This window comes from Scardinius erythrophthalmus (assembly GCF_964197995.2).
Source record: "Scardinius erythrophthalmus genome assembly, chromosome: 2".
NCBI lineage: Eukaryota > Metazoa > Chordata > Actinopteri > Cypriniformes > Leuciscidae > Scardinius > Scardinius erythrophthalmus.
The window spans coordinates 8,015,486-8,041,116 of NC_138222.1; the positions used below are offsets into that span (position 1 = coordinate 8,015,486).

Consider the following 25,631-nt stretch of genomic DNA (forward strand, 5'->3'; position numbering starts at 1 on the left):
TCTCTTCCTATTAAAAACACACACATCAACTGTTTGAGTGAGATATTCCAATTCAAGGTAAATGAAAGGTAGAAGAGGTAAAAGCAGAGAGGTAAAGTGAGGTGAGGAGAAATGGATAGAAAAGAGAAATGAGGTCATTATGTATATTGCGGGCAATTCAAACTCTCCCACATTCCGTATAAGATCCCATCAGCGGTCAAATTGGGAAAGTGAAGGGGACGCATGGTGCCGAGCATCTCAACAAGAGAAGAGCAGGACGCGGCACAGAGACCTCATCAAAACACAATCACGTCCTCAGCCAGAACACAAACTCTCACAATTCGGTTGCTCACCCTACACACACGACGCACCAAATCAACACTCAAATCTAAGCCTCATTTAACTTACCTCACTAAACAAACCAATTCTGAGAAATAATATTTGATTCAATGCTGAAACAACCCTCACCGCTTGCTGACAGATGTAATGATTACCTACCTTACAAAGTCTGCAAGGGACCAGCAAAACTAGAGATGAAGAGTTGCTCGAATGGCTCTAATGAAGCCCTACAGGTCCAGAAAGGACCTCAGTTGACCAGCAGTCATGGTCAGCACTTCAACGGCATAAATCCGGCCCATATCTGATCCACGTGCTGGGATCCTGCAATGGCCTCTGCTCAGCTTACTCAAAAACAGGTGTTTCAGTCTTGGAGTCAGGGTGACTTTTTGTCCTGGGATATATTGTGATTTTTTTCCCCCACTTCTTTAACTTGGACTTAGATCAGGGCTGGACAAAATTTAAGATTAAAATGCATGAGTGTGAATTTGAATTTGAAACTGAATTGGAATGGACAGCAATTCAAAGAAATTCAATATAGCATCCATCCATCCATCCAACTAACCAACTGAATTTCAGTTAATTTTTAAATCTATGATGTTCCTTAAAACCTCATGAAAAAGATTTTTAACCTTAATCCAATTTCGATTCAAATGCAGGAATTAAGTTGGACTTTAAAATACATTCTCGATTCTGAATGACACACAACCCTGGAAAAAAAATACTATTATTTGTTACAATTTTCTCAATCGCTTTGGCACATTTTTCAAAACTGTTTTAACATTCTCTAAACTGTAAGCTCAATTGTCACAACTGTTTGCTGGAACATCAGAACTCTATTGCATGTCTTCAAAATGTAGAAACTCTCTCGAAACATTTCATTCATCCTTCAAAACCTAGTTATTGTGTCAGTAAATTGGCCAATGCCACCAAAATAAAAAGTGTTTTTGTCATTGTGTGAGCCACACTGCTCAAAATGCTTAGATGTTTTTGTTTCATTCCATGTTCACCATGGAAATATGTGTTATATAGAAATTTCATGTGTTTTCTACTTTTTAGTAAATACTGTCTGTTTTCTACACTATACAAGAATGTCAGCTGAATGCTCTCACTGAGCTTTTTAGAAACAGATTTTAACAGTAGGAAAAGTCAATACTGTCCACAAAAAGAAAATGGACATTTGGTCACACTTTATATTAGGTGTCCTTAACTACTATGTACTTATTGTGTTCATATTTTATTGAAAAACACTTGTGCTGGATACGGGGAAGGTTAGGGACAGGTTTGATGGTATGGGTAGGTGTACAGTATGGGTTCAATATTTAATTACAGCTGTAATTACATGCAAGTACAAGTACAATGTAAAAACATGTATGTACAAAATAAGTGAATTGTATCAAATGATTCATTTAAATATTTGTATGTGAATAACAGAAATGTGTTACATATAAACTGAAAATTCACAGTTGCTTGTTCAATTTTTCATGTTCTATTATGTCTTCCCCTAAAACCACACATTCTTACATGTCTTCCTATTGCTCTTCCATGACAAGCAACTCTGAATTTTCATTTTACATGTAATTCATTTCTAAATTTCTTCAGCTGTTGCTGTTTAGGGGTTGTGACATTCCTTCATGTTCAAAAATGGTAGAGATTGTGCTGGGCAAACTCCATATAGCCTACTGTATGCTTGATTCCAAACTTGATTGGTTGATTGGTAAGATTGTGATTCCTATTTCATTACAATGGCAGGCCATTTGACAATTTAGCAGACATTACAAACATTCAATGTCATAGGTATTTATGGAATATACATGTATGTCCAACAGTTTTTGATATGAAGAAAAAAAAAGACTTTAGTGTAATGTCATATCACAGTCGTTGCTAAAAATGGCTCCCTTAATTCAAAGGGTCATAGAGAGCGTGGGAAATGGTTGTGAAAAAAATAAAACAAAGACCTTTACAAACACTATAAGTAGACTTCAGGGAAAATAAGAGAAAAGATATGTATGATATGAACCCTCTACGAGATACCTCTTATCTGAAGATCAGTGATAAAATGAAGTGTCTAAGCTGATAGTTTGCAACGCCAACCCTAAAGTTGAATTTCTACAACCATCGCATTGTCTAGCTTTGCCTTTAAGTGCTTTCCTTCGTCTGATGACTCTTTATTGCTTTTGAAACACCTCCGGCACTCTTAGCCGATGGAGAACAAAAGGATCGGCTGCCAAGAGCTGACTTCGTCAACAGCACAATCAAACTCTCTGACTTCACAGGGCGAGAGGAGAGACGGATGAGAGGATATACTCATGCAGACAAACCAAATGATGCTGGTGTGATTCACAAACCCTTTTCTTATTCATACACACAGCCTACAAATAAAAACATTACACGTGTCAAAATAAGCAGAAACAAACAGCACAAGGCTCGTCAGTGATTCCTGGTGTAATTTGAATTGCGATGTTTGCACTGATCATGAGGAGGCTGTCAGAGATGCTGAAGCTCTAAGAACCTGCACAAGTCAAACAGAGAGAGTGAGGAATAAGAGACATGTGCTGAAGGCACCTGAGGAATGAGTTTAGCAGTATGAATGAATAGAATAGAGAGACAATAAACTGTCTTTATATTAAACGATTTATTAAGCAATGGGTGCCAATTTAGGGCCAGGTTTACTAACAGCTTGCTCCAGCGCAGGGAAAAGCACGTAAAAGTCCTGGCAGAAAGCCAGTATATCCAACTTTTTTTATTCGTTTTTTTTCCCGAAGTGTTGACAACTTAGTGTTAACTAATAATCGTTGCAATCTGGTACTACCAACAAAATATTAGTGCATTCCTGGAAATGGGCGTCGTTACACTACATCCTTATGCATCGCTTACTGTCAGGATTTTTACGTGCTTTTCCCAAATCACTGAAGTGACGTTGACGACCGGGTTAGCGGTAGCATTAGCCATCAGGCAAGTGTTATTTAAATAAACTCTTGATGTACTTACAAACTTTCCAATGCCTCGTTTTATGAGTACAGAACCTATTTGTACTACTGTAGAAGTTTGGTACCATTCCGGGCATTATTATTGGGGTAATTTACAAGATACAACCTTGGTTCCATTAGCGCCTGCACTAAGCCATCCGGCTGATATCTCTAAATAAGCTCTAACTTTAAAAATGTTCGACCAAGGGAAAAAATGTTTCTGGGGGGGGTGTTTGGCTCGGCGTCATGGTGCAAAAGACCCTAGGTTGATTTTACTCCGAACCATCCCTTTAAATTACTATGGTTGGTGCTATTCAATTTACTGGTATTTGCACCATTATTTACCGCCCAAAAAAGCATGACGCTAATTTGCGCTGCTCTTGGTAGATTGCGTTGATCATTATGGAAATGATCCGGCTGCGTCTGTGTTCTTTAATTTGTGCGTCGTCAGTAGATCATGCACAAAACTTTACACTGCCATCGGCACTTTTTTGGAATTGCGCTCTCACGTTAATTTGCCCTGTTTAGTAAATCTGATCCACAAACAGACAAAAGCAAGAATATGTTCTGTGAAATGAATTAAGATTAATTAAGATTTGAAATCTGGTTACATGATCTCTTTTAAAATTAATTAACAGTCCTACTAAGCTAAAGGCAACACTCAAAAGTAAGAACCTGTCCTGCATGTGTGAAAAGAATTACAATTTTGGCTTAAAATGCTAGTAAATTATCTGTGCAGCATAATTAATAGTTAATTCATTTGTTTATTGATTGACAGCAGAACTTAAGAGGTTTAATGTGGTGTCCACATGTGAAAGACTACTATATTCAGAACTCAGGGCAGAAAACCAAACCAGCAGCCTGCCGCCAGACAACCGTGAAGCAGTGGGATTGTTGAGGAGGACTCGGCTATAAGCCATATGTAAAGATAAACAAAAGTGAAGCTTAAACAGGGGAAGCAATTCCAAGCACATTTGCCCATGACTATCATGCTCTAGCAAGCTTGTAAAGTTTACAATGCCTCAGCAGTTTAATCTGAGTATGATGACACTATGACACAGCTACGAAGAGTATATTATTGTATTTTGGAGTTTCTTGCCACTTTTATAGAAACTATAGGGATAATGTTTAGGGAGAGCGAGAGGAGAATCAGGACAAAACACAATCAGGATTCGATTTCCAGATAAGCAACATGTTTGACTCAACACGTTTAGAGCATGTGATTATTTCAGTCTCAAACTGTCTGTAGCACATCAGTAACGTGCACATACACACAATTTTTATAAATTAGCTTTTTCAAGCTTTTTCATCAAAACTTGTTACATTCTTCAATGACATCCATTGTGAAAGAGAAGTGCACTCAATTGTACTGAATGCGCACTTCTAGTGTACCTTGCATATAATATTAATGAAATAAAAGGCCAGTTAAGTGTACTGTACTTAAAAAGAGTCCACTTTTTAATAATGTCAAATTAAAAGTTTTAAAGTACTTTAAAGTACATTTTAAGTCATTTATTTACAACAATTATTTTGTTGTGCTTTAAAGTACACTTGTGTTGACTAACATGCTAAAGCACGTGTAAAGTATGTGATTATAAATGTAAAAGTTATTCAGTATTACATTAAACATTCATATATTTTAAGTTTATTACAGGTGATTATGCTTTGATGGTAAAAACAGGAAAACCAAGGAATATGACCCTTACAAAAAAATATGGAATGATGGTACCGCGATAAAAGACAATGGATAATAGAAAAAGGGTAATCAAATGTTTCACATTGATTTTTTTCACATATACTAATCAACATGTGCTAAGAAAAGCCCTTAAATGAAAAATGAAATTCATAACCATGATGAATACGGATGTATCAGGATATTTATGTACTGTTACTACTACTACTTCTACTACCATACTCGTATTGTCATGAAACCTTTTTGGTGGATATTGCCTTTAGTCATGTTTCTTTTTGACGAAGAGCTCATACAGGAGGACCAGGTATTTATTCTAAGAGACTTTGTGAGCTCAAGAGAGAAAAATCAAAATAATGTAGATGAGTTTCCATTCCTAGCCACATAAGATCTAGTTCACAAAGTGACCGGTAGAGGATTCAACCATTGCTGTAGAGCACACTTATTTGAATTTGACAAAGAAGCCTTCACATCCTCACCTGCATATAGTACATTACAGGATGTGGCAGGCACTGGAGGCTGAATTAGATGCGACACAGGCTGCTGAAAGTGAAAAAAAAACCCGAAATGCATGGCTCGAGCACACAAACCTGCTGCTGCTCTCCTTGAATGCAAATAGCACACTTCATGATGATTTTCACTTACTGAAGGGATGTGTGTTGTTTTTGAGTGTCTACTGAGACACTTCTGAAATATTACAGAGCGTTTGTTCCCTCCCGACCTTGAGGTTGGTGTGACCTTGTTAGTCGTTCTGGACCAAGCAAACGGCCTCTGTTGGTCCATCGCTCCCCATGGAGCTTGAACACACACACACGCGTCTACACACTTACATTCGTGCGCACTCATGCATTCTTATGGTCGCTGTGTTTTCTTTGACAATGTTTGCGGAGTTGGAAATAGCTTCAATAATTTACAAAGTTAATTTCCTATCCGTACTCGGACCAGTGCAGTTCAAACACGAACGCGTGTGACAAGAAATCCCCCGAGCTGTGCGGTGAATGAGCTGTATGGAGAGAGAAATGAGTGTGTGTGAGTTTAGCTGGAGGCTTCACAGACTCTGCTGTATTGACTGTACGGCTGCTCTGGGTAATGAGATTCCAATGTAAACGCTTGCGGATGGGATGAGACTGGAAGCTCATTAAGTGTGGGATAAAACCAACCTATTCCATCCAATATCAGTAACTATCATGTAAGAGGTAAAATAACACTACAAATTGCATGTCACAACATAACACTCGAGTGAGGAATGCCTACAGGTCCAGCTTCATTAACATTTCTCCACTGATCCTCATTGGCTACTTGGAGTGCCAGTGTTTTCAGTATTCTGGTAAGCCCTATTTTTTTTTAAAGAAAATGCTAAAAATTAGATGATAGTTAGCCCTTTTCTTTTCACATAACAATTTTCTATCAATTTAACCAACTCAGGCTCACTGGAAAAAAAACGTGCCTGAGGTGACACTTCTGTCGACATTTCAAGTGAAGTTTCATTGCTTCTAGCACATTTTGCAACACTTTGAATGTGAGTGGAGTTAAAAGTGTGTTCAGTTTAGTTCTAAACAGACGCGTGTGAATTTGGTAACACTTTATTATGTTGGTTGTTGTATGTATCGTGGCACTTTTGAAATGAAATATGCGGTGAGTGGTGCTAAAAGGTTTATGTTTTATCATATTTGAAAATATCGTACCATACCCAAACCCTAACCCTAAACCCTACCCAAAACTGATAGTGTTAACAAAAGCAAGCCTGTTTGTCTGAAAAGGAAAAAAAAGTTTTTGGCGTTTTACTGCCACTAGTGTTAATTTCATCTGGAGACGGCAGTGAATTGTATATGTACAAGTATGTTGTTGTTGTCTTATTAGTTTTGCAAAAATGTAGATACAGTACATGCACGTTTTTGCAGTGAGAATGGGTTGAGTTCAACACAATGATTTAGTGGGATCATTAAAAAAAATGTTTAACTTAATTTATCATGCATCACAAACCATATATAAATTAAATACGGTTTATTCTTACATTTCTACAGTGCATTCACCATGCTACTGTTAAATTTCTTTAGTTATTAGACACACTACAGTTAACTGAATAGAAAGTAAATTAAATGTTAAGTTAGCACCATTCATTTATTCTTACTGATAATACACGTTCATTTGGGAATAAGAAATTACATATAGTTTAACCTATAGCTTGAAATTCTAAAGATGTTTTTAAAGATCTGATTTATTAACAGCCCACTTACAGTATGACTGCTCTGAGAATGAGACCTAGTGGGTAATGCACTTGTTCCGTTTGAATATAACTCTGGTCATTTTTCAGTCCCACTTTGCCCTTTTCTCCCAAGTGTTACCTGTCTACTCTTAAACAGTCCCTTGGCAAAAAAAAAAAAAAAAATAGTGCAAATGCCAAAACCTGCTCTGTGAAGCAAAATGTCACAAAACCGTGGGGTTCGAATAATTTGAACAAATCAGTTGGAGCTAAATCTGGCTTTTGACAATTCTTGATCCCATTCCCCCTCTTTTTCCATGTCCTTTCCAACTTATTGAATCTCTCTCTTTAGCCCTATTCGGACGGGATTCGTTTTACAAGGGTATATGGAGTAATGTAATTTTACCACAGGACGTCTGTAATAATAATGGCCGATTTGCACAGGATAAGATATCACAGTAAAACTAGCAGAAGTGAGAGGAGTAACTCGATTTACGCAACGCTGTCACCTTCCTGTCGTCATGTGTGTATTACGTTGCTTCCTGATATCATGTGAGCAAACACATATAGGGCCCTATTTTAATGATCTAAGCGCATAGTCTAAAGCACACAGCGCAAGTTCACTTAGGGCGTATCAGAATCCACTTTTGCTAGTTTAACAAAAAAAAATCTAGGGCACAGTCTATTTCTATTGCCTCAAAATAGGCGCAAACAAATGGGCGCAAATGCATTTGCTATTTAAACAACGTGGCGCAGGACGTGAAAATGATAACTGCGTCAGGCTGAAACTAGCAAAAAACACCTGCGTCACGCTTGGCGCTGCATTGCGCTGGGTGTAAGATAGGGCCCATAATCTGTATATAACAGGTCCGGTTGAACAATTTATTAATTATATTCTGATTGGATTATGTTGGTAATTGGCACTAACCTTGCCACAGACTTGTTCTACCGATTAAACAGGAAATTACAGAATATTTACGTATATATTTACAGCGGGTCTATTCGCACGGGATTAGTATTACCTGAGGAAATTTTCCGGACCTTTTTACAGAAGGTAAAAGTCACTGTAATCTTTATTGACATTGGGCCTCATTCATGAAAGTAATTTGCACGTAATATGCACCTTTACGAAAACTCTCCTCACAAATGCTTTGTATACCACAGATTCGATAGTTAAATGTTTGTACATTAATGAATTCCAAATACGGCGTGCATGCACGCTCAATAATAATTAGCATAATCTCCGCCCATGAGTTAGAACTACACAAATTACGTGTCCAGGAACGCTGTGAAATCTTCTGGACTTCCTTCTCAGGTTTGGCTACTGTATATTGCATAAATGCTAAAGAAACTAATTGGCTAAATGCCTAGCAATAAATATTCAATTATTGTGTGTCCACCAAAGCATTTTTAGCCAGCTAAAAATTGCCTGATGCTCATCTGAAAACGGCCAGCTGGTGGCGCTTGAAAGCGATTTGCAAGCGCAGCTTTTTTCTTGGTGAGATACTGTGGTTGCAATGATACAGAATATCCATGGCAGTAATGTGATACTAGTATCTCATTTTGAAGAATATTACTGAATATTACTGAATAAAAAAATGCAGTAAATAGCAATATTAACTTCTCCATTGCTGTTCAGTCGTTGTACAATAGGATGATTGGTCGGTGTAGAATTTGTCCCACCCCTCCACTGTGATTGGACGGCTGGGTAAAAAGTGACAGTGCTGCCTATTACCCAAAGTTAAACTGTAAAAAAAAAAAAAAAAAGAGGGCAAATCACCTCATGAAATAATATTATGGTACATAGTCGGCAGTTTGCCTAAATTAGAAAACGTTTGAAAAAGTTCAAATGTTTTGCGTACCACTTTCACGTGGAAAGCAGGTGTAAATTTCAGTCGTACCAACTAACATTTTGAAAATACGAACATTTTCGAGAATCCAAAAATTTACGTCAGAGCGGCTTTATGAACGATTTACAAAAAAATTCGTTCTGCTCATGTTTCATGAATGAGGCCCATTGTCCATAATGATTACTGAGATGACGCATTCGGACTGGACTAAAATCACTGTGAATCTCGGGTAACAATTACTTCACCCCACCTCTCCATATAAAACTAATCCCGTCCAAATAGGGCTTTTAATGTATGCAAAGTCAAAAGCTGTAAAATATGATTACAAAATATGAAAACACGTTTTAAAAAAGACAAGGCTAATAGAAATAATGCATAGAAGCAGCAAGATGAGTACATATTGTGTGGATGCACTCTCTTAAAATGTGACTGTGACACAGACAAAGAGAGGCAAGAAAACATCACCTTCACCATGAAATGAACTACGCCAAAGATCTAAATTCAAACCAATATATGTGGGCCTGAGAGTAACAGGGGAGTATTTAAAGTTTCAGCTCAGCAAATCTTCCACAGTGACCTTGGAGAAAGTCAGCCCATCTGAGGGAAAAAAGCGATATTAGTAATAATAGAGAAATTAATAAGATGGCAGGGCAGCCTGAGGGCTGGGCAGAGGAGTCTTTTGGGTGGGGGGTGGGGTGGGGGGGGGGGTAGGGGGTTGGCTAAGAAAGGGAATTGGGGGAGGAGGAGGGGTTTGGGACATTGTAAGTGCATGATTTCCTCAGCAGCGGTGCGACAGCCTGCGCCGCCACACGTCAAGGAGGAGCAAATCAAAGCGAGCGCTTTTGATGAATATAAAACAGAGAGTCCTGCTGAGAAGCACTCTTGCTCTAATCACACAGCCGCGGCCACAGCACCAGCCCCTGCCGCAATCCCCCCAGCCCTGAGCCAAATTAAAGGATGGGGGGTACAAGGAGAGGAGGACGGACAACGCAGACAATAGTAACAAAGGCTTGCTGCAGAATAGTAATAAACATCCTGCTCCTCCAGAAGTCTGAAGCTTAATTTCGAGTGGTAGAATGGAGGAATATGTGGGGCCCGGCTGGGGGGCAGCGACAACGTGGAAAGCTTTTTGCCCACAAACATTTGACAGAAACCCCCCTAAAGTTTATTCAATGATGGTTCATCAAAAAATGATATATTCACATTAATGTCACAGCTTCCATGAATGGAAATGCAAACAGATTTCTAACAGGTTTCTCCACACAGTATAACGAGACTGCACACACACAAAATGCACGCACAGAAAGACTCTTCTCAGTTCTAGTACCGTACTGAGTTCTCTTTTGCATCTTACCGTGCTTGAATGAACAAAACACAAATGAGTGTTTTTCAATGAGTTCAAAAGCAAAGTCTAAAATTAACTAAAAAGTCTTAAATGAATGTAAAGAGTTGGGAGAAAATAGGATGTGTGTCAGTTCCGCAACACATGAACCAGCTCTTAAAGAGACAGCAGCCTAATATTCCTGCTGCAGTCTGTGTCATTAACGTTGATCAAAGAACAAAAGAAAAAGTAGCTTTAAACGTACAGTATGGCATTTTTCGCCACTAGGGGTCGCTAACCTATTTACAATAACAAAGGCATAGATTGATGACACAACATTTGCTAAGAATTATGGATCTTGTCGTCAACGTCAAGCCGACCGATCTAATAATGTTTATGGATGACTGAATACATCGATGCTTTTATCATGAATGTGATATGAAGCAGGTCGGGATTGCTAAGAGACAGCTATCAGCTCCAAACGCGCTGCGAGTCCCGCGGTCGGATTTAAAAGGAATACGGACATTTCATTCTATCAAACTACACACAGAATTACTACTCACAGGTCAGTTTATTAGACAAATTAAACTTGTGAGGTAACGCAGCGCTGTTTCACTTGGTCTAACATTAGCTACACTAGCACACTAAACTGCATTTGAATGTGTTGAAATGTATGTGTTAGTCTGTCTGTATGAGACTAGCAGTAAGGTAGATCAACATTAGAATACATACAGATCATATTCTGACATTTTATCATTGTTGAACTATAAAACATTGATTAGTTTTATGTAAATGTCCTCACCTGTTTAATAAAGTACATGTAGGAGCAGTCGAAGTCTCGGACGTGGAGCTCTCGTTTATATACTGTCTATGGGAGGTCTAGGCATCTCGAAAACACAGCGCTGATATTGATTCTCGTTTTAGTTCTCCTTTTTTTATCCAAAGTCTGCTTGCCATGGTCCATAATGTTTGAACGAAACAACAACAGCGTGCAAACAGACATTGCGAACTACAAAGTTGTCCGCGTCAGTCGCTTTGGTTACTATCAGAGGGCTCTGGTTCATAGCTCTGGTTGCCATGGCAGCACGAGCGGAAACCAGGGACAACGCGGATATGACGCCATTGGCGGCGACAAAACGGAAATAAAGAAACGGGACGTTTCTCGAATTAAATTACAAATTTCTCCTGGTTTAAAAGTTGTTGGAAACAGTCGGGTTAATGTAACAGGGTTCCTGCAGGTTTCAGTTAGTCAAATTTAAGACCTTTTTAAGACATTTTAAGACCATAAAGATTGAAATTTAAGACCTACACGACGCATTGCCAAAAAATATTCAAATCAAAGAATTCATTTTATTTCAATGAATTCAGTAATTGAAAAAGCATTAACTTAATTTACAGATAAAGCAATCACATTAGTAACCTTCCAGACCCAACAATGCGTGTCAGAGAAAATAACAGAATCAGATATAATTTTTTTTATAGAAAATTGTACTTTGCATATTATAGGCTAGGCCTAATGTAAAAAACACATAATTAGATGATTTTAGTTGATCATAGTTGATCATAACTAGAGATGAAATGGCATGAACATTTCACTTAATTATTATAGTGCCAAAAATTATCACTGTTATCACAGAATCCTGTTCAAAGTACTAATACTACACAATGAAATCAATTCACCAAGTTTTATGTCGAAAAACAGCAAATAACAAATAAAATTAGCATCAATACGCACTAACATAAACATTAAAATAATACGATTAAAAATGATAGCCAGATTTTAAAATTGTCTTGCAACATGTTATAGCCTATACTAACATGTACAAGTTCAAATTAAGTTGACAAAAAAGGTTTTTATAAAAAGATAAACCTCACATATTTCAGACTTTAATTTATCTTTTTTGACTCATTCTTTTTATAAAAAAATGATTTAGTGACATTTACAATACACTTTAGCTTATCTTTTATTATTAATAGTAAAATTCGGTCCGATTTTACCGTGGCGTCGTTGCTATGCAACTCCACAATGACAAAAAAGTTTTAGTGGCTAATGGATTTCCACCGCCGAAAAACGCTTGCTGTAGCTCTGTTACAAGATTTATTTACGGAGAAGAGAAAAACACCCGTAGTGTTTGGGTGCACCCGCATCCTTCATGTCTTTTTTCATGTTGCTGCGCCTGGAAAAAAAACGAGCGCGTCGCTTCAATTATAAGTGCGCTTATCGCGCGCCTACATTTGAATGAACTTGAGCGCGAAAAAGACGCGATATGTGAACTGCTTCTTGGCGAGCGACTTCGATACTTTTTTGCTACTTTGTAATAACTTTCTACGGCCAGCGTTTCTGGAAATGAACGACGGTAAAACCTTTTTTAAGACCTGACTAAATGAAATTTAAGACCGTGGATGAAAATCTGGCTGTTTTTAAGACGTTTTAAGGCCTTAAATTTAAAGTTCAGAATTTAAGACATTTTAAGACTTTTTAAGACCCCGCGGGAACCCTGTGTAAGTACACAACTAAAAAATATATATGTGGCGAGCACGACGAGGTCGAGGGCCGTGGGAGGACGGCGCGAGGCCGGTGGCGCGATTGATAATGAGCGACACGTGCGCGACGCACCGGTCTCGCATCTCTCACGGAGGAGCGGAAACATAAAGGAGGAGCGACGACAGTGAAGAGCGAGAGACCGGTGCGTCGCGCACGTGTCGCTCATTATCAATCGCGCCACCGGCCTCGAGCCGTCCTCCCACGGCCCTCGACCTCGTCGTGCTCGCCACAATATATAACATAGATATAGTGATTTTTGCTATTTTTAAAGCAAAAAAGTTACATATTGTGCCTTTAATAAGGATATAAGGTTGCGAGTTCGATTCTCAATACCAGTAGAAATGAATGTTTCAAGTTCACTTAAATTAAAAATTCATATTTTTTAAAAGCCTATTAAATGTTAAAAAAAATCTTGATTTATCATGATTCATTATTATTATAAAAATGTGTGAATAATTAGTCTTTTTTTTTTTTATCGATTGATAGCACAAATGTGTATTGTGATTTGTGAAATGTGGCCTCTGACAGAAACAGACAAAGTAGATGTGAATGCTTCGGAAAAGCATTCGAGGGCCGTTTAGGGGTCTACCACAGCATTATCTCGGGATATATAACGTGCCCCGGTGCTTTAAAAGACAGGGTCAAAGGCACAACAGCTCTTCACTGGTGAGTGTGTAGCTCAGCTCCCGTGTCTCAGGGCAAGCGTGCCTGTTAGCATCTCTTTAGCTTCACCTTTAGAAGAGTACTTCAGATTGTCGCACAACAAGTCTAGGAGCACTTCACTTCAATCTTGACTCTTCAACTCTGTATTGACCTTCGTATGGAATCCAGCGACAGAGCCCCGCTAGCATTACAAAGCTTCAAACCCAAGACTGCAGCCCTCCAAGGCCCTGGCCTCATACAGCTCCCAGGGCAGCACTTGTCTCAGAATTGGGAGGCTGCTCCCACCCAGGCCCTGAAAGTGACACATGCGTGGTTGTCACCAGTGTGTCACCTCCTGCGCACTGAAGTATGAGGCAATTTCCTGCGAGCAGCGTGTAGCTGAGGAAGCGAGAGGGAGAGGGACCGGCCGCACCCCTGCTCCAGTGTTCTCTTTGATACTGTCAGGGAAGAGTAATGGCTTTCTGTTGCTGCTGCTACTACCAAACTAATGTTGTGTGACTTTGGCTCTCCTTTGCAATGCGTTTCCGCTACAGTGAGGGCAAGAATGATGGGTAGGAAAGAGGAGAAGAGCAAAGTAGGGAGATAGAAGGCAAGGGTAAGGATCCTGACAGTCCCTGGGTTAGATGGGAAATACCTAAAGAGTGGGCAGTAAGAGCAAGTGGTTTGACACAGATAACCTTCCCCTTCTACTTACCTTGCCCATTGGCACCACATGAATAAAACTGCATCCTTTACAAACCGCCACAGTTTCTCTAAATATAGAAATGGTTCACTCAAAATTTTAAATTCTTTCTATAAAGTCTGTATTCATAATAAAGCACCAGAGAAGTAGCCTATACAAACCGAGAGCTATATTCCAAGCTCTCACCAATATGATTGATTTGTGTGACAAAACTACCCATATTTAAGCTTTAATTAGGATCAATGGTGTGACATTTTTATGTCCAGATCTATTAATTCATCTGCAGACTCTCATGACTGTGTTGGTTAAAAGTCTCTTAAAATATCTGACAATTTGATTTTCTTAGGCAATGTTAGTTCAGGATGCAAAATGTCATGTGGTGTGACTTCCGAAAAACGAAATGATATTTATTACAAATCATGATATTTGTAAATACACTTTTTTACATAGTAAAATATATTTTAAAAAGAAATGTTACTACTTTTTATCTGATGGTTACTCCACATGGCATTTTTAGTCATTAAATAAAAACTTTTCTTGAAAATGGTATACAAGTTTTTTAAAACCACATGGAGTCAAACTAAATCCAAAAAGTACATTTCCAAGAACTTGGCACATGTTTTAAATGACATTTTTCTTGATCGGGGACATTTTCATTTGTCTTTGACTTGTGTGCTGCCTGACATTTCACCTCTGTCAAACAAATCCAGAAAACCACTCTATTCCACAATGAACAGAAAGAGACACTCTCAAGCTTTTAAAAACAGCCAAATCAATCACCTACACTGTCTCAAACCACCTTAAGACCCTTGATATTTGATTTTACTTAAGGGTCACAAACCTCAGACGAAAAAAAAAAAAATCTCTCGTCTCCAGACGTCACCTAATAACATGAAACAACATGCATAATTACATCCTGAATCACTGCACCCAACCATACCAAATCCAATAACCGACTGAAGAAAAATCACTTTTTTTCCTCCTAGAACAATTTTCGTGTTAGACAAAAACAAAATGAACTTCGTCACTGTCTATCTATTCGCTCCACATCTGACCTCTTTCCCATTTCTCTGGCATGGATTTAATTGCCATCTAATCCTATCCAGAAATTATAAGATCATTATACCAAATTAGTGCCTGATTAAAATTGCACAATATTACAATTCATTAGAGTTATCTGACTCCCAGTGTCTCTGGGCTTTCAGCCAGATGCATGAAGATGTCAGTGGACGGAGGAGGGACAGTGGTTCCATTCAGCTCCTGCTTCAGCTTCATCAGAACCGCTGCTCCTACAATCACTCAATAGGGTTGGGGGTTTTCATATATGTGCACTTGAAACCTGGACAAATGAACTGCACTGGGGCCTCATGTATAAAACTTTCTGTAGATTTCATCCTAAAAGTGTGCGTATCCACAAAAAGTACATTTTGCGTACGGACAAGCGAGTACTGCGCAAAAATCCGTTTATAAAACCCAGTCAACGGAAGATTGTGCGTACATGCATCTCCACTTTGTCTCCTTCCCGAAATAGCCATATATGAGAGTCTGACGCCATTTTTGTTTATTGTAAACTGTTTTGATCTCTGTTTTTGGATAGAGGGTAATTTTTGTATATTGTATTTTCCTTTTCTTTCTTTTTTTGGGTTAGGGTTTAAGAAAGAAAGTTTAAAAAAAAAAGGAAGTTTTGTTTGTTATTTTGGCCCAGTAAGCTCCTGAATCAAAAGTCTCAAACAAAGTCAATAATGTATAATTTATCATTGTAGTCTTTAATGTTGCACTCTTTCCCATAGACTGGGCGTAACAAGCTTACAACGCCAGGTTTTACTATGCATAACAGCATCTGCATATCATTTACATTACATTTATGCATTTGGCAGACGCTTTTGTCCAAAGCGACTTACATTGCATTTCAAGATACACATTTACATTCTTATCAGCTCTTGCTTTCCCTGGGAGTCAAACCCATGACCTTGGCGTTGCAAGCGGCAACGCTCTACTGCAAACGACTTTTCTCCAGTGTTGTGACGTATTTCCAAGTGAAACGGAATATTGAATAGAGGACAGGGTTTTACTTTTGCACTCCTCCTCTCCATCTCTCGCTCATAGCAGACTAAAGGTTTGAGGGGAGTGGTTAAGCGTTTTCAACCCAAGCCGTCAAACTGACATCATCAGAGAAGGAACGCCATTCCAGACCGGAAGTAACTTTTTAGATTTTGATTAAAGATTACCACGACAATAATTTTTTTCTGTGTATTAACTTGCACGGATTAATTGTTCACCACAAGACTAGTAATATGCGCTAACAAAGTAAATAGGGTCAATTTTGATTTCATGACGACTTTAACAGTACAAGACATTAGGGAAACATGAGATGCAGACTATGTGCCATCACATTACATTGCTAAAAATAACTGAGTATCCTTGCCTTGCTTTAGAATAAATAAATCAAAAATTTTATAAATTACATTTCAGAGAAGAGTCATTCTGAATCTTTCAGATTAAGGCTAAATAGTATTTTTAATTGATTTAAACAAATTAAACCAAAAGATTGTCCATCAAGATTGTACTGAAAATGCAGTGAAATAATACAGATGAACACCGATCATCGCGTAACTTACTGTATAATGGCTATTCTTACATGAAGCACACTAATCCAGTGATGCATTTACTTTACTTCATGTACTATAATAAACGACTCTCTGTTTTGATCTCTGATTGGATGAACCGCATTTGAAGCGGTTCACAAATCGTATGTACCATTATCTTATATTAATGTACTAGGTTGTTACAATGCTCCCTAAACAACATACAGTCAGGATAATGCACTACATTACTTGGTGTAAAATTGTTTTATTGCCTTGTATTATATATGACTGCACAATCAGTTGACATCAGAGCACAAAAGAGCTTGGGTTCACATACACTCTCCATCGAGATTTCGCTGAAAATGCAAATTACCAATACTGTATGAACACAGATCATCTTGTTTAGTGTTTAAAATAATTAAAACCATTAGGATATTAATTTAACTCCACACCTTTTCAACACGTTTGATTTGTAATAGGAACCATGCTCACATAAGGTTAAGTGTGAGTGAGGTGTGGACACACACACTCGTAAACAAACGCTTACTTATAACATTCAGCATGTCGCTGTTGCTGTTGCTCTCAGCCAGTTCTAGTCTCAGCTGAGCTATAGTCTCGTCTGAACCCTGCACCTAAACAGAGAAGATACAAACTTCTTGTCCCTCTGAAGGACAAAGGACAAACAGAGAGTAATGTAAAAGTGAAGTATGTAGTGTCTGCAATACTAGTGGTTCCAAGTGGAATTACAAAAATAAAGCTTTTTTACAAAAAAAAAAACAAAAAACTTGCAAGCACCCCTTTTGCTCCTCTACCAATGCAAACATCACAAACAGGTAAAAGTAGGCTACTTTCAACGAACGGTCCACCATTCTTAGGAAAACTTTTAGATGTGTTGTTACAGTATGTGTCATAAGTAAACAATTAAGTCGAGAGTTAACACGAGCGCCTCTCTTATAATAAACCCATTCAACATATCTGCACTGATGCATCAGAACTGTTTAAGGCTGTCTACACCGAAGACATCAAAGTTAACATTATAAACTGATACATTTGTCTTTCTGAACGGAAGAGTCCATTGCAGAGCGCAGAGCGCATACATGTCAATGACCTTTGAAGATCTAAATGCAGCAAATTGTTGCTTGAACTTCTGTAACAGAAGCTGAATGTATTTTCCAATAAGTCATGGGCCCACCGCAGCTAAACACCCTCTGGCTCCGCCTGCTAGAGTAGGCGTGCCCCCAAACCATCGGTATGGTTGAGCTGGAAAGAGATTGGCAGATCTGAGAGACGCACTCAATGTGTTCATGGTGCTCGGGCAACACAGTGTTGACACTTTAGGGGAGATAAACCCATGAATGGCATACTAACAGTAGTCAATGACCAATAAACTAGGCTAATCTTTTATTTATATATATATATATATATATATATATATATATATATATATACATACAGTATATATATATATATATATATATATATATATATATATATATATAAACTTTAAACAAGTTCAACCATAAAGTTAACCCTGAGTCAACATGCAAGATCTTAAAGTCCATGTTGCAGGTTAACCACCACTGTCGATTAATGGGTACATAAATCACTCAAGATATGTATATCAGGCCATCCTTAAAAATATTTTGGTTTGCAGTAACAGCAAAAAAAAAGAAAAAAAGGGTCGGTAGGTAGGTCTATATTTTTTTATATATATAAAAAATAATATAAAAAAAGTATATTTTTTTAATAATAAAAAAAAAATCGGGGTCGGGGGGGTCTTGAGAGAACATTTTTCACCGATGTCTAGGGGCTGTTTACACCAGGCCACTTTGCGTTTTCTCAGATCGGATTGCAATCTGATTGATCAAAACGATTCAATTATTTACACCTGGTTACATAGATGTGTGTTGTTGTTTTTTTGCGGATATAACCGATCTTCAATTCCCGCTATATGCAGATTTAATGCAGTGCACCGAAAGCAACAGTTATTATTTTATTGGTCAACAGCTAAAATTTCTGAATCAAAGCCCGCAATAAGAGAAAGCGGAAACAGCCCTGGTAAGATCATTTCGTTTCTTTACATTTAATGAAGATGATCGTGTGTTAAGCGTCTGCGACTTACTTTCACTTTGATTTGCGATAGCACGTTGATGCAGCTTCTCATCTGCGGCGATGCGTGTTGCAGTAGCGTCGTCATTACTGACTAAAACATGACATGTAGCCTATATAACACGCTTTCACATGTTTATTTTTTAATAAACCATAATCAACAACATATAAAAATGAAATAATCTTTAGAGTAAAGCCGCAGCCATCATTACCAAGCGCGAACCATTGACAGTGAGGTTTACGCACGTAGTGTGACATGCGTAAACCTGGTGTAAACATAATGACGCGCCACGAGTTTTTATTTAAAAGAAAGAACGTAGCTTATGTTTGTATACGTCTAAGCAATTTATATTCACAATACTTAATAACTAATATTATTTTATTGCATTTGTATTAGTTGTTTAAAGAGTTAAAAAAAAATTGGTCGGTCTTAACGCAAGTTTACAACCGGCAAGTCGGTCGGACTAAAAGGGAAAATAAATAAATAATTGGGTCGGTACTAAATTGACAGGGTCGGTCGGGTTACGGCAAACAAGAATATTTTTAAGGATGGCCTCATTTTTAAAATGTCATAAAAATGGTCTTAAAGACCAGTTTTTTACGTTTTTGGTATTAGCGTTTTTTTTTTGCGCAATTCGGTGATGACGTCACGTTGGGGAGAAGTGGAGGAAAGCTAGCCTCAGCCTAGTATTATGGTGCGTTCAAGTCATCTCGTATAGATCGTATTTACGAGTTAAACGCACTTGAACGCCACCACAATGTCGTAAATACTTAATAATTAAATGCATGGTCCGAGGAGAATGTGTTGAGAGTTGGTGAAGTGTCCTGGTGAGTTCATTTAGCAACGCAGAAATGAGCACTGGAGCTATTCTACCATAGACTGTAAAAAATAGTCTACGACAACAGTGCACTAACGGCACTTTTTTTTTACTGTCATTGAATAGCACCGAGTGAAAAATCAACGTTTTCTTTATATCTAGTAGCAGTGATCATGACGTTAGTTCAGATAAGTACCGCTAACCTTTGTCATAGTGTTGTAGACGTAGTACTGGTAAACTTTGTCTTTGTCATCTACTGTAGAAATAGAAGGCATCATGCTAGCTATATGGGCGTTTCTTAGCGTTTATCTCTTCCTCCGGTGAAAATGTTGTTGCAAACGTAGCCGCCGCGTGTCTGTCGCTGTGTTTGGCAGGTGCTTGTGTGGGCGCCGGCGGTGCCGTCCCTTGGAAACTGCGTTAGAAAGCTTGTGCTGTAGGGAAGTGAGTGCGTTTTGGTCGCTGGTCGAGGAGCTCACCCCGCGACCAGATGTGACGTGCCTCACTCAGCATCCAGTTTTTACACTCAGCACAAACACAGTAGTTCACCATTGTCAATCTACCTACTATATATTTCTATATATTTCTATATCTAGCTGCTAGCTATCTATGCTAACGTTATGCTATCTGCCTGTCTGCCTATCTCTCTCTATACTAGCCTATCTATCTATCTATATCTGTCTGTCTGTCTGTCTATCTATGTCTATGTATTTATCCATTTATCTATAATCTGCGCTATCTGAATACTCTCGTCTCGTCTACTAAGTTACTCGTCTCTCTAGTCACTCTCAATGCTCTCAAGGCGGGCTAGCCGGGCTTTATTAAATTCTCTCCCCAACGTGACGTAATGCAATGCATTGTGGTGGAAAGGAGAATTGCAAGCCGCTGTAAGATAGTACCTACTTTTTCGTATTATATTACGCTTTGTGATACCCAACAACATAAAATACAATGAATAACAGTTTAAATGTTTATTACCAAGAAGTAAATTGCACAAATTCGATGAAAAAAAAAACCCTGCAACACGGCCTTTAAAAGCAAATACTGTCAATGTTTTTATGTACAAAAATGTTGCTGTGATAGTAAAAACTAGAGTTGTCAAAAATTACAGACTTCGTTACCAAGTCGGTACTGAAACTTAAAAATGGCCAATCAGAGGTGTTTAAGAATCCATTTAACAGCGCTCAAAATGCTAGAGGGTAATGCTGGTATCGTCACTTTTTTAAAATTTCCCATCTTCACAGGTTTATTTGTAAATCAGTGAGTAGTAGAGAATACCTGCTGTAGTTTTAAGTATTATGCCTGTGAAAAACTTCTGACATGCCAATCTTTCATCCAGTCGTCTGGGCTGAAGGGCAACATTGAGCTGATTGAATGGTTTGCTCTACAGCTTCATTCCTGCGGTGTTTCTGTTCTCACACCGAATATCCTAAAAAGTCAATGAGATGCTCAGCACACTAAATTTGTTGCTCCCTCGCTCAGGGAAGTGGACTATATGAAGAACATTTATAAGGCTAAGAAAATTTGATGGAAAATTACAAATTCACTCTACCATTAAAAATTGGGGGGTCAGTAAGATATTTCTTTTAAAGGGGTGGTTGATTATGATTTCCCTTTTCTAACTTTAGTTAGTGTGTAATGTTTCTGTTTGAGCATAAATAACATCTGCAAAGTTACAACGCTCAAAGTTCAAAGCAAAGGGAGATATTTGCTTTTAAAGGGTAACTAAACCCCTGGTCAGAGCCTGACTCCACCCACTGGCAATATTTGAAAAATGCTGGAAAAGTAGGCAGAGCCCAGCGGAGAGGGGGCGTGCATCTGAGACGTATCTCTCTGCAGGCAAGGGCGTGGTTAGCTGGTACTCTCTGACGTCAGAGGGTACCACAACTTCCAATAGGAAAATTCAACTGCAGTAGCCACCGTTCAACCTGAAGAGGGCAGCACTCAGACGTTTTAACACCATATTTTGTAAAATTAAAACACTTTAAACACAAATGTCAAAAAAATTACTTGAATAAATGAACAGCACTAATAAAGCCCCATTCTTACAGATCATTAACTAAAAAAAGTTGGTTTAGGGTTTAGTTACCCTTTAAAGAAATTTCTTTTTAAGGACTACAACAAATGGCTGGTAGAGACTACACAACATTCCTCCTGGGTTAGTGACATCACAAACCCTAAAATTTGCATAAACCCCGCCCCCGGGAAAGTGATTTACAGATTATCATGACAGAATATGCTAATCAATGACAAGAAGATACCTACAGATAAGCTACCTAAATTCAACTAACCATTCAGAAATTACCTGTTGCATTCTCCATGATGTCACTTGTTCTTGAGTCTCTCCATCATTGTCTGACTCCGATTCGAACATAAAAGGCTAAAAGTTTTAGAAATTTTCAGTGCATGTCTGTGTGAGGTAAAAGGACACAAGCTGTTGAAGCTCCGCCCCCTGTGCCAGGAGCAGCAGCTCATTTGCATTTAAAGGGACTGACACAAAAACGGTGCGTTTTTGCTCACCCTCAAAAAGTGACAATTTTAACATGATATATATAAAAATATATGTGGGGTATTTTGAGCTAAACCTTCACATACACACTCAAATATTTTACATCTTGTGAAAAGGGCATTATATCACCCCTTACTTATAAATTAATACTTTCATTCCGCAATGATGCATTCAATTTATCAAAAGTGACACTAAGACTTTTACATTGTTACAAAAAATATATAGTTCATAAATGCTGTTCATTAAAGAATACAGAAAAATATATCAAAAACATTTTCTACTTGATGGGATCTTATTTGTAAAGTGGGAGAGTTTGAACTGCCCGCAATATACATATGACCTCATTTTTTCATTTCCATTCATTGCGATGGCCTGCAATCTTCATTTTCCCTCTCTGTCAGAAATTAATTTTTCAATTCAGCAATGACACAATCATTTGATCAAATATGACAGTAAACACAAAAGATAATGTTACAAAAGATAGCTGTTTTAATAAATGCTGTTTCTATTTATCAAAGAATCATGGAAAGAATATTAAGTAGCACTTTTTTTTAACATTGATAATAAGAAATGTTTCTTGAGCACATATTAGAATGATTTCTGAAGGATCATGTGGAAATTCAGCTTTGCCATCCCAGATACATTTAAAAATGTATGAAAATAGCTATTTTAAACTAATAATATTTATATTTTTACTGTTTATTCATAAATGGTGAGCATTACCAATCCCAAACTTTTGAGTTTTAGGGAAGGCACATTTCTATTGAGTATATGGGATTAAAATATGATAAATCCACATTCAGTTAGACCTGGAAAAGTCTGTAGTGTGTCTTCTACCTGCTCTTGAAGCTCTTTGACTCTGGTCTCCAGCTGAAGCAGCTGTTGAAGCTGCTGGAGTTCATGCTGTTCTTTCAGAGACATCTCCTGGTGTAGCTCAGTGATGACATCCTGCAGTTCCAGGATCAGAGCCTCTCGCTCCTCCACCTACAACACATGACCGCTGCCATGTCAATAGACTGTTGTCCATGATAGTTATGTGTTGAGTTGGATGATTATTTGTGATGATATTAAATATTAAGAATGTCAAAACAAACACCTGGCCACTGTTTCAATGTAGTGACTGCTGCAGGGACATGTTCAGCCTAACAAGCATGTATACATGATAAGTATAAGAGTCACCAACAAATGTCCAAACAATGTCCATGTCATGCCATCTTGCTAGCGCAGGTAATCAGATTTTGTGTTCACAATGAAAGATGTCATAAAACTACCCACCACAATACAACTATGTTAAAGGCCACTTTTTTTATTTTTTTATTTTTTTTTATTTTACAGTTTACGACTGTAAAAAAACAGGAAAATGGAGGAGGAAAATCATGGACAGACCAGATTTGAACCTGCATGAGCTTTATGTTTTGTTAACTTAACGTGCACTACATACTGTGCCATGGTTCTGACAAGCCTAAGAAAAAGAAAGAAATTTCACAAAACCGCACATTTTGAAGCAGTTATGTTTATTTTTGAAAACATTTGTTTCTAATAAGTAGGCTAACTAGATAAGAATTTCTGTCAGGACCACTATCGCCAAATACGAATGACAATTAGCATACAGTTAGGATTGGCGGTATGGTTCTGTTCTGGGCAAGCTTGGCATGGATAAGAGCAGGGAGCGCAGCAATAACCCCCCTTAGGGTAAACAGAATAGAACCAACATAAATGTATTGCAGATATCATTAATTCATTTTAATGTACAACATAATTAGAGAAATTTAGTCTGATTCAGGGGGAATCAGAGGGCCAAATCCTGACTGACGAGAGGAGGAGCTGGGGATGGAGGAGGGAATTAGCTCCTGAGAAACGCGACAGCTGTTGATAATACTGAGGAGCTTATATATGTATACAGTGATAGACGTCTTATTCCTATAGATGTGGATCAGCTGAGATCCAGCTGATGGGAGTTGACTAACGTGACCTGCCAGAACTGACGCCAGGCTTAATGTTTGGGGAGTGTGCGGTTGTAGGCCAAAATATCAAAGTATGCTTTGAGTATGCAAAGTATTTTATTTATTTTACTCATAAATTGGAAAAAACCCATAGGAAAATCTCAAAGGAACCAGTGGTGAATTACTCATCCCTGCACCACTCTATATTATTTTTTTTTACTGTATTTTTTTTTAAATAAATACAGCCTTTGGTGAGCTTATGAGACTTCTTTCAATTATTCCAAACTTTTAACCGGTATAATGTACACGACAGAGATTGTCCAACGGAAGAATAGATATAAAAACCCAGTTCATCCTTCCGATTCTCAAAACTGTCAACGAGGGACATATGAAGAGCTCCACATATGAAGTATATGTATCAATATGAGAGATACTGCACCGTTCTGTGATATTTTACATATCAATCGTGTGGAATTGCTTGGCAGAAAGAGTGTGTCATGGTGGTGCTTGTAAGTGAACCCCAGGGATTGTATGAATCCATTTTCTACTCCTAAATTGGCCTATGCAATTGTGGTTCACAATATGTGATACAGTGAGAGGTGCAGAAGAAGTGAGATGACACAATAGGATTTGCCTTGGAAGCAGCAATCTCACTGTGAACTACTTGTAGTACCCGGTAAAAAAAAAAAAGAAGAAAAAACAAGAGGCCAAAGTCTAAATGAGTGTATGCACTGAAGAGGTCGATCTCAAATCATAGAGAGCATAAGTGGGCGCATCAGCGAGGAAAATCTTAGATAACACACATAAAGATGTTTTAATGAACATCTGAAATGTGCACCGATAAATTAGATTATGATACAGAAGGGTTAGGAAATCAATTTCTCCAGGCACTGTCTTCCATCAGGTTGAACATCTGATGTTGCTATTGCTAAGCGAGTGAACTCATTTGAGAGCAATAAACATAAGGGCTGTTATGTAAACTGTTGAATGATCTAATCAAGATTTAATTGTGTTTTGACTGATGTATGAAATCCATAGCAGATTGTGATCCATGGCTTATGAAGAAGTGAAGGTTACAGATATTAACTGAAACATGAGCGAAACTGAAAATGAATTATACATTTTGAAGAATTTCACTGTAACTTATGGCACAATGCTTGAAAATGATGATTTATCATTGTACTTACATTTATTTACAGTGAATATTACTTTTTTTTCTGTTTTAAATACCATTTCAGCTTGTTTTTGTATGGACCATGTAAGGACCAAAAACACTAAGATATTATTCAAAATGTCTTTTTTGTGTTTCACAGATGAAAGTAAGTCATATAGGTTTGGACGGGCTGTTGAATTATTAAAAAAAATAATGGGCTCAGCAAAGACCAGGCCTCGGGTGCTTTGATCACAGAAGCCCCTTATACCATTGGGGCCA

At 38.0% G+C, this 25,631-nt stretch overlaps 1 protein-coding gene across 1 annotated transcript in view; it reads right to left on the reverse strand.

Moving 5' to 3' along the window:
* LOC308686107 (uncharacterized protein) overlaps positions 1 to 25,631 on the reverse strand; it is a gene marked incomplete at its 3' end in the record, with an annotated part of 100,132 nt that overhangs the window by 32,261 nt on the left and 42,240 nt on the right. Inside the window, exon 3 of the mRNA XM_081358480.1 lies at positions 23,094 to 23,240. Within this exon, the coding sequence (XP_081214606.1) occupies positions 23,094 to 23,240 (147 nt within the window). The remainder of the gene's footprint in view (positions 1 to 23,093; positions 23,241 to 25,631) is intronic.